We start from the raw sequence: 10,039 nt of genomic DNA, 5'->3' as shown, positions 1-10,039 counted from the left end.
CCAGGCTGCGGGGCTGCTGGAGCAGCAAATAAATGGGGAGGGGACATGCCAGGCCGGCCCTTTGCAACAGGTGGGGGGGCAAGGGGCACAGGAGGCTCTGAGAGGCGCCCTTCAGTGCCCCCCCGGCACATCGTGGGAGACGCGGATGCTGGGGAAATGAGGGGTGGCAGAGCTAAGCCTGCATTTGCGCCCCCTCTCACAGGTACAGACCCCCCCCCCTTTCCAGGGCAGTTATGGGGTGGCACCGGGACTCCTGCCCTACATCAGGGGGTGTGACGTGGGGGAGGAGGGTGCAAATGTAGGCTTCATCCCTGGGCGCCGGAGACCCTCTATACACCACTGTTCAAACTATTGATGAGAGTCTGGATTCTTCACTTTAGCAAAGTTTTTTCTGTGTGGGTAATTTTATCTTATGGGTTGTTTGTCAAAATCTTCACTTCAGCTACAATGAATTCTACGAGCTATCACAGCACTGAACAATATCACAGCAGTGATTCAAGGCAGGCCCACTGATTTACAAATACAGTACATCACTGTTAAAATGATCTTGGTTAGAACCAGTTTTTAAGTCCGTTTCTGACCACTTTTATAGTGTAGATAGGGTCATGTCTGATTCCTTGTCTCGCTCAAATTCGGCTGAGGATATATATATCTGTGCTTAAATACCATTTGACTTTTGTCCTTGCTCCCAAAGTAATGCCAGTTCCATTTTTTTCCAGAACCTATTTTCCCGAAGACATCTCCTTGGATAGCAGTTGTGTGCACGCTCCTGGTTATTCAGTTTCTTTCTGCTGGCCTCATAATTTATTTCTTTAAAACAAAAGGTAATACACTGAATAAGGAAATAAACTATATGGAGACTTTCTCCTAATAAAGAACGCTGTTCTAATGGTAGCTAGTGAATGTGATGACTGTAGTTAACATTGTTGCTTAATTTTCAAATTATTTCTAGTCAGATTTTGTTCCCCTCTCTAAAATCACAAAACAGTGATCGCAGCATAAAAACAATTAGAGGTCTAGGTGAGGGTGATCTTTTTCCCCCTGCAGAATTTGAAGTGATTTGAACAAAGGATTCATTCAGGCTGGTATTACACTGAGGACTCTGGCTAAATCCTCCAGTCCTCCAATCCCTTCCCATAATTCCCCCTGTAGGCCCGGAAGGACCAACAGGTTCTCCAAAAATCACTGGCAAATAATTGTAGAGTGACTCAGCTTAGAATAGCCCAAGGAACCATGGGACATGTCCCCAGAAGTCCCAGTGTTGCACACAGGTGAGTGTGACAGTAGTGAGGACACAGTAACTTTCTGAGTGTGTGTTTGCAGTGTGGCCACAGACCTGGGCTAGGCTAACCTTGGTGCTCAGACCTAGGTGCCAATCACGCCGCTTAACTCTGCAGTGAAGACACACTCTGAGACTCCTGAAGCCTGGTTTGAAGATCTGAGGAATCCCAATTCCAGCTGAAGTCCAAGGTTACTGTATTGGCTGAGCTCTTCTGAAAAATCAGCCAGAGGGTGTGTCATGTTGGGCATATTATAAACTCAGGAACCCAAACAAGACACCCAACCAATGAACAATTTCACTTGGCACCGGTTTTGTGGCTCCTGGAGCCAAGAGATCTGGGCCTCCATCCTGGGTCTACCCCATCTTTTGCACGTGCTTGTTTGTGTTCAGAACAGAGTCACTTTGTCTTCCACGTAGTTGATGCACAGACACGCCAGTGCAGTCCCTGTGGGAGGTGCAAGTCGTCTGAAGAGCCATGGGTAAATTTTGACCATAAAGGACATAGTCCTTGCACTGTGGATCCATGGGGAAAAGAAATGTAATAATATTAATAATAATAATACTGTGTCTTTATTTCTGCTTATTTTTTAGAGAAGATGCGTGAAGAACACAGTAAGTGTTATTCCCTCTCCTTTCACAAGTAAAATCATTTGCGTACAGCTGTACCCTCAGAATGGTTTTTACTTTAAGTTTTAAAAGCTGTCGTGGGGTGGGTTCATATTAAATATGTGGAATTTAACATCAAAAGAAAATTGGGGGGGAAAAAGTTACAGATGACTAAAACCAGGGAGGTTGAATAGAAATGCCACTTCAGCCCTAGTTTTGGTACTGGCAATCTAATATAATAAAGGCATGAGATTTAATATAGAAAATAAAGGGAAAATCAAAGGCCCAGATTCAGGAAAGCACTTATACAAGGATTTAAGTCTCTCCCTATTTAGGGCAGCACTTAAGCACATGCTTAATTTAGGCATCTGTTTTTGCCCCCTTGAAGGCAATGGGACTTACGCACATGTGAAAATTTTGCATAGGCCTCAAACTCTGCTTTCTAGTAAGGACATGAGGCGCTGAAGATGGAAAGTTCTGTTTCTAAGAATCAAAGATACAATAAAGGCATTAAGCAAGTTATCAAAATATTAATATTAGTAACTTTTTTTCCTGTTGTTATTTCAAATCTTTAAAAATAGTGATAATGGGTTCAGATCTGCTCCGGCTGGGTCCAATACAGAGCCCATTAAACTCAGTGGGGTCTTTCCCTTCTATTTTGTGAGATTTGGAATCAGATCCATAGAATCCATAGAATGAGGATTTGCCATGGATATCCGTGAAAGAAGCATTAGACCTTTAATAAAAGGGTTTTTTTGTTTGTTTGTTACGATACATTAAAGTTAAGTGTTAATATAGAAGTAAATATTAGTTATTGGAAATTTCTGTAAACTCGCTATTAATTGTCACCTGTGAAAGAAAACTGCTCATGCACTGTATATTTCTAACATTATTTCATGGTAAGTTTTTACTAGAACTTCTAACTAGAGATGTTTGGAAGATGTGCTGGACATTTTGCTCTTTGAAAATTTAGTTTCCAAACAAAAAGTCAAAATTTCAAAAACAAAACAAAATAAAAAACGGAACAAAATGTTCTAAATGTTTTGATACAAAAAAATGTTGAAATGGGAAAATTCAACATTTTTGTTCAAAACAAAATGAAAATTGTCATTCAGATTGACATTTCTGTATAAAATATTGTTTTGTTTGTTTAAATGGAAAAATTAAATGAAAAATGACATTTTAAATTGAAATGATACAAATTCTCATTTCTAAATGTTAATTTACATTTTTTATTTTATTTTGACATTTCCCCCACAGAAAAAGAGATTTTTTTCCCCATGGGAATAATTATTTTTACTCCAAAAATTACTGTTTTAGTTAAATATTTTTAGGTGGGAAAAGTTTTTGCACAAATTTTTGCCCAGATTTACTTATAACTGTTTGCCCCTTTCAACTCCCCACATTTCATTCTGTATAATATTGATGCCTCCTAATACAACATTAATTCAGGTGAGTTCTCATTTCTTCTTGTTTGGTTGCAGGGTGGAGAGAGTGCCTTACGAAAGCAGGTAATAAATGTTCATATTTTATCAAAGTCTAAATCCTGTCTCCCCTAATGGTTCCTAACATTCTGTTCAGTTTTTTCACTGCTGCTGCACACTGAGTGGAAGTTTTCAGGGTAGGGTTGACAATTTTGGTGGGACGTATTCCTGGAGGTTTCATCACATGACATAACCTTTAATAAAAGATTAATCTTTAATTCCTGGAGACTCCAGGAAAATCTGGGAGAGTTGGCAACTCTCCATGCTGATGCCAAGGTCTCTTTCTTGAGTGGCAACAGCTAATTTAAGCCCCATCATTTTGTATGTACACTTGGGGTCATGTTTTCCAGTGTCCATCATTTTGCATTTATCAGCATTGAATTTCATCAGCCATTTTGGTTGCAGGCGGTTTCCTTGCAGGCCATGGAATTCCTGAGCCACACACGCAGGCTGCGTGCCCAAGGAGTTCTGGCCCAGATCCACAAACCCAGACTAAGGCACCGAAGTTCTGATTTTAGGCACCACTGTGGCCTCCTCCAAGGCACCAGGGTGCCTATCTCCCACCTAAGCCCCTGTGCAAGCCAGGGAAGATGGCCTATCTTGTCTGTGGGACTCAGTCTGGTAGGTGGGTTTACAGGCCACCTAGCTCTGTATAGAAGAGCTGAAGGAAAAGGCCCCTTGTAGTCTTCAGCCCAGTACTTAGGGCACTCACCCAGGATGTGGAAGACCCCCAGTCCAAGTCCCTCTCCACCTGTGAGAAGAAAGGATTTAAAAAGGGGGAGGCAGAGACATGAGTCAGACACTGCTCTCAGCCCTCCTGGCTCCCCCCACCAGGGCAGACGGAGGGTCTGGGGCACCCCACAGCGGCCAGAGCTCCCTGTGCAGCTCTTACTATAGCCTAGCTGGCCAGAGGTGAAGCTTCAGTGGCAAGAGGAGAAGGGGGTGTGGCCACATAGAGGGGAGGGGCCTCATGGAGAAGAGGAGGAGAAGGGGTGGGGCCACAGAGAGGGGTGTGGCCTCATGGCCTTCCCACTTCTTTTGAGATTCTGGCACTGTTGGCTAGAGCTTTAACCTGAGAGATAGGTGATTCCTATTTTAATCCCTCCTCTTGACCAGGCAGAGAGGGGACTTGAGTAGGGGTCTCCTACAGCCCAGGTGAGATCCCCAACCACTCGATTAAAGGTTAGAAGGGAATGTACGTCTTTCCCCTACCTTCCCCCCCACCCTCTCCTCCACTGTTTTGTGTACAGCTAGTCAGCCTCTGAGCACATCTACCAGCTCAGGCCCTGCAGGCAAGATAGTCGTTCAGCCAGGGCCCCCACATGCGGGGGGGGGGGAAGGATACACTTTAATGGGGCTCCGAGGCCCTGGGGGGCCCGGCCCAGGCTGCAACCCCCATTACCATAAGGAAAAAAAATTTTATGGCTCATGAGATCGTACGTACGGGATGAGGGATTGTGGCATGTGTGTGGGAGGGGGCCCGTGTTACAAGTTTGTACTGGGCCCGGAAAAATTATGCTTGGGCCTGCGTCCAGCTGCCTACATTCCCCAGGTTCGTGGATCGCAAGCAGAGATGCGCACCTCCCTGCTGTCCAGACTTAGGCACTATCTCCATGAAAGGGGAAGGGCTTAGCACACATCGCTTCCACCCCGTAGTTTAGGCAGCTCCCTGTCTGGCACGCTGGCTTTTGTGAATCCCCTTCTTAAGGTGCATTTACTGTGCACAGTATCCTTGTGGCAGTGGACAGGGTCCATACACCACACCCCCAGCTAGCATGGGTGCAAAGAGCAGTGTAGGCAGTGAGACACGGCTTATGTGAGTAGAATAAAAACACCTGTGAACCCTGTGGGTATGTGCCCTCTATGGCTGTCTACATGCCCGTGCAGTGCCTCCCCCACAGTGTGCTGCTGCCTTCCCCTGCCAGAGCCTTTCCCCTCTGTAGGGAGCTGCCAGAGCCTTTCCCCGCCACAGGGAAAGACTCCAGCAATGGGGGAAGGCTCTGGTGGGGGGAAGCAGTGGGAAAAGTCTCCAAGAGCTCTCCACTGCCAGAGTCTTTCCCCGTTGCCTCCCCCCTGCCAGAGCCTTTCACTGAAGTGTGTAGCTGCACACCGCAGTGATGATACAGCCGGATTGTCACTGCGGCTTGTTGCTACACATACCCTACAGCCTACCACCAGTGGTGTGTGGTGTAGATATAGCATGAGGTGCCTCTCTCTCCCCATTCGTATACAAAGCCTCGGCACCTAATTCAAGATTGGGGGTTCCCATTGTTTGCACAGTGATTTTGTAGGTGCCTAAAAGTTAGGTGGTGTGATGCAGTGTCCCTTTGTGGACTGGGGGCTCTGATTCCTCTCAGGGTCACTCTCACGGATATCTCTGGCTGTCTTCCTGTAATCAGACAGACAGACACACACACACACACACACCCCCTATATATCTGCAACAGTGGAATCCCTTCGGTCACGCAACTTAGCTCTGTCCTGCATTTGTAGCCAGATGTTTTTCCTGTGTAAAGGGGCATGATTGCGCCATCCATTGATGATGACAGAGTGAGCTCAGCGCACCCATTGGCTTTAAGGAGGTCTTTGATTTTTTTTGTTTTAAATTCACGAACGCGCACACACACCCCACCTCCGCATAACCGCTCTGTTCTTTCCTCTGTTCCTTCCTGAGGGGATCTTGCAGTGATCCCTGATCTCAGCTTTAGGATGAGAAAGCAGAGGCTTGAACACTGGCAGATCTCTCCTGACTGGAAAATGGAGGGGAGGGGCCGGAAAGGGAGTATTCTTTAAAATGTATCTTTTAAATGCTTTCATTTTCAAGTGTTTAACATTTTTCTTTTTTATGAGGAATTTTTTTCATGGGTTTTTAATTTAAAAATAGTCAAAATGGATTTTTTTTTTTTAAATTGACTGAACCGATACTACTTTCTTGGTGACTGAAAAGTTTTTATAAATATTTTGATAACATCTGAGGATCAGTTTAAAATATTGATTAACAATGTGTTCCTCACCCAGCTGTCCTTCCTCCCCCTGATAGTAATCAAGAGGAAGGAAGTAAATTGACAGAATCTGCCCCAAGTGCAGCCTGAAACAGACATGATCAAACCCTCCCCCAGGGCTGAGCTCTGCCCCTAACACTCTGATTCTTTCTCTCTCCTAGTCCATGTAACTCTGGATCCAGATGCAGCAAATCCCCACCTCATCATCTCTGCAGATCGGAAAAGTGCAAGACTGAAAGAGACAGACCAGGAGCTGCCTGCCAGAAATGGGGCATTTTGTTATTCTCCCTGTGTGCTGGGCTGTGAGGGATTCACCTCTGGGAGACATTACTGGGGGGTGGAAGTTGGGAGCAAAGGAGGCTGGGCTGTGGGAGTCGCCAGAGAGTCTGTGAAGATGAAGGAAGGAGTATTGGACCTTAAGCCTGAGGAGGGAATCTGGGCTATCGAGCGACAGTGGTGGGGTAAGCTGTGGGGTCTTACTAGCCCCATGAGAGAGCTGTCTCTAAGTAGGAAACCGGAGAAGATTCGGGTTTCTCTGGACTATGACGCAGGGCTGGTGGAATTTTTTGATGCTGATAACAAGCACCCATTCTTCTCTTTCACCTTGGTCTCTTTCATGGGAGAGAAAATTCATCCCTTCTTCCGGGTTGGGGGCGCAGGAACCCAGCTCAGACTGCATCCCTGAGAAAAGGATATATTATTCCAATTGGACGCATCCAAACATGTTCTCACAAACCTAGGACATTTTTATTCTGTTCACAAAGATCCGTCTTAGCTCTTTCTTAACCTCACACTAAATGAAGAAATTGTAAATAAAGAAATGTTAAAATAATGGATGCATTTTCTGTTCTTTCCCACTCTATTTTATTGATTATTTCAGCTGCAATTTGGGGGCAGATGGGTCTGCTTCCCCATTAGACAGTCCTCTGCAGTCTGAGGGTTGGGGCAGCTGCCTGGGGCGGTCCAGTCCCCTTTCTCAAGAACTCTGTAGTGTCTTATCCAAAGTGGAACAGGTTCAAGAGATGAGAGTGAGGGAGCCCCCCGTTGGAACCTCCCATTGCTCAGTGGTTAAAGCGCTGTCCTGGGGAGCCCCTGTTCATATCCTCTCTCTACATCAGGCAGAGGGGAGAATTGAACCTGGGCTGCCAATATCTGGGAGAGTGCGCTAACCCTTGGGCTAAATGCTTAAGGGAAGGAGCAGCCCACATTCCCCTCCTCTGGCTCTTTGGGCGGAGACTCACGTCTGCCTAACCCTTTCTCTCAAGAAAAGCGCGCAGGGGGCTGTGAAGCAAAAAGGATTCTTTACCCAAGAATCAGGCAGCACCAATAATATTGAAGAGGTTTATTCACGGTGCCAGGAAGACTGGTAAAGAGCTTCAAATTCATGGTGTTACAAGAGGCACTTACGTGTGGTTTTTTATCACTTAAACAATCCATTTAAATTTCTTCTGTCTATTCACTTACAACATACCGACATTGTTCCACCCGGAAAGAACAGCAGTGATAACGACAGCTACAGAACATACCTGCAGAGGCACTCTAACTACATCAAAGGATCTGTAACTACATTTGGGCTGGGGGTCGGAGTGGAGAAGAAGAATCCTTGCAGATAGGAGGGTACGTGCCAGAGGGCTTGTAAAGAATGTGCTGTTCTCCTGAGGCAGAATCACTGAGGGGTCATCTGGCCTTCCAAGTTATCAGCTATTTACATTTGCCATTGTCCTTGGGGCTCTGGCTGTTTTATGTGGGTTTTGGCCTAGCTGAAAACTGCCTCAGGACTAAGCTACAACACTGCAGCACGGAGGTTCCCAGCTGTGCATTCGCAGCCAGAGATGGGTGCTGGGATGCTTCTTAGTGCAGCCAGGGCCCTGAGCCCACTTACTTCCACTTGCCTCGGGTGCAAGAGTCTTGCCTGTGCCAGCTGGGTGTTAGCGCCGTACCACAACCAGCCTCTCAGCCACTGTCGCACTCCCCCCTTGTCTATACCAGCCCTGCCTCTGCCCTGCAAGCTAACAGTGGTTACACTGCAGCCCCCGAGCCCTTCGAAGTCTGTCCCCGTGGCATCCAGCCCCCATCACTGGATACCCACAGAAATCCCGGATCTGCAGTTTCCCAAGGAGCAGTGTGCCTCTCTGACCCTCAGAGCATCCCAGTGCCAGAAAGTAAGGGGATCCCTGGTATCTGGAAGTGGATTTCAGCTGGACCAACACTGGTGCCACAATCTGTAGTTAAAAGGGGTCATGGTGCATATCACTGGAAAGTTCATAACTCACTGATCAGTGATGTTCTTGCAGGAGGTACGGACGATACAGGAAGAATTACAAATATGTGCTGGAATGTGATCTTAAAAATGTGGTTGTCAGGCAAGGCTTCCCTCACCCCATTGGCTAAACAAAGGAATGTGGTTCTTCCACCTGCTGGGATGGTAAACAAAGTGAGGACAATGAAATCACATTTACATGAGGGATAAACACAGCCATCAGGCCGAGCACTGTGGAAGATGGCCACTGTCTCCATGCGAGATGGAAGCTGCAGCTGCAGAAAAACTTCCTACTTCCTGATGTGAGGTCACTGAACTTCTGCTTCCTGATGTGAGGTCACTGAACTTTGGAAGACAGAAGGAGGCCAGAAAGCCAGGCTGGCGTCTGTTACTCGGCAGATACAAGAGAGCTGAGCTCTTGCACGTTGGAGAAAAGTGGAACCTTCCAGCCAAGGGGGTTGAAAGTCCCCAGAAACTAAATACAGCTGAGAAACCTGCTTAGCCCAAGACTCGGACTCACTGAAGATAAACATTGTCCCTAGAAAGCGTGTTTTGTTTGGCACCTTTCCTAGCTCTTTCACACTTACGACACATCACTTCATCCTACGTTCTGTGGGAAGAAACTTATATTTAGTTCTACATTCATCTCAGTGCTGCACATAACAGTGAACTGTGAGTTCTCAGCTAGCCTAACAGGTTGGGGGTGGGGGAGCTCTGTGTCCTTCTCTTTAAAAGAACAGCAAACAATGTGTGTGAATGCTAGTCAGGACCAGTTCAGCATGGTGCATTTCAGTCCCTGCCCAGTGCAGTGCTACTCCCAACGCCCGCAAGCACTGGGGAAAGAGGAACAAGTTAAAGCTGATAGAAAAGTGCTGACAATCCGTGAGAGATGCCAGGACCCAGCCACACAAGGAAATGTGCCAAGAGCAGGAGTCCAGGTTTGAGGGATACAGTGTGGGGGTGAGTGGATCCTGGAAGTCTCAACAGTCAGGACACTCTGGTAGGTAAGAAGGAGACCAGCCGGGCCAGCCGGCTCCAGAGGCCAGCAGTACCCTCTGGCCCTGGCGAGAGGGGTCGTTCTGGCTTTTGGACTGGCTAGATCTGTTGGCTTCCTTCTCTCTTCTGCCTAGCCTCATCCTCTGAGGAAGCAAAAGACCCTGCCCCTTTCCCATCACTCATCTTGGGATGTCATCTGTAGCCCTTTCGAATTCAGGGAAGGTTTCACCCAATGCTCGCGGAATAATTCCCTGTCTCTCTCTCTCTCTCTGACACTGGTGTAGTGAGTTCACAGTTCTCAGCCTCAGCTAGCTGGCTCTCAGGAGCAAACCCTGCAGTTCCCCAGCACTGTTCCCCCCTCATCTGCCATCCTCTTCCCCTCCTGACTGTATCTCACATCACTGCAGGG

General features: G+C 46.9%; 1 protein-coding gene across 1 annotated transcript; it reads left to right on the top strand.

Annotated features, from left to right (window-relative positions):
- Nucleotides 1–719: 719 nt before the first annotated feature.
- Nucleotides 720–7,487, top strand: LOC137149890 (butyrophilin subfamily 1 member A1-like; the record flags this gene model as incomplete). Its single annotated transcript, XM_067543517.1, has 4 exons — nt 720–824; nt 1,874–1,894; nt 3,373–3,399; nt 6,536–7,487. Coding segments are annotated over 4 exons (677 nt in total), but the record flags the coding sequence as incomplete, so codon positions are not given.
- Between the last annotated feature and the right edge of the window lie 2,552 nt (nt 7,488–10,039).

Source organism: Emydura macquarii, unplaced genomic scaffold, assembly GCF_026122565.2.
Source record: "Emydura macquarii macquarii isolate MOO-44397 ecotype Brisbane River unplaced genomic scaffold, CSIRO-AGI_Emac_v2 contig_86, whole genome shotgun sequence".
Classification (NCBI taxonomy): Eukaryota; Metazoa; Chordata; order Testudines; family Chelidae; genus Emydura; species Emydura macquarii.
This window is presented reverse-complemented; position numbering and strand designations above follow the sequence as displayed.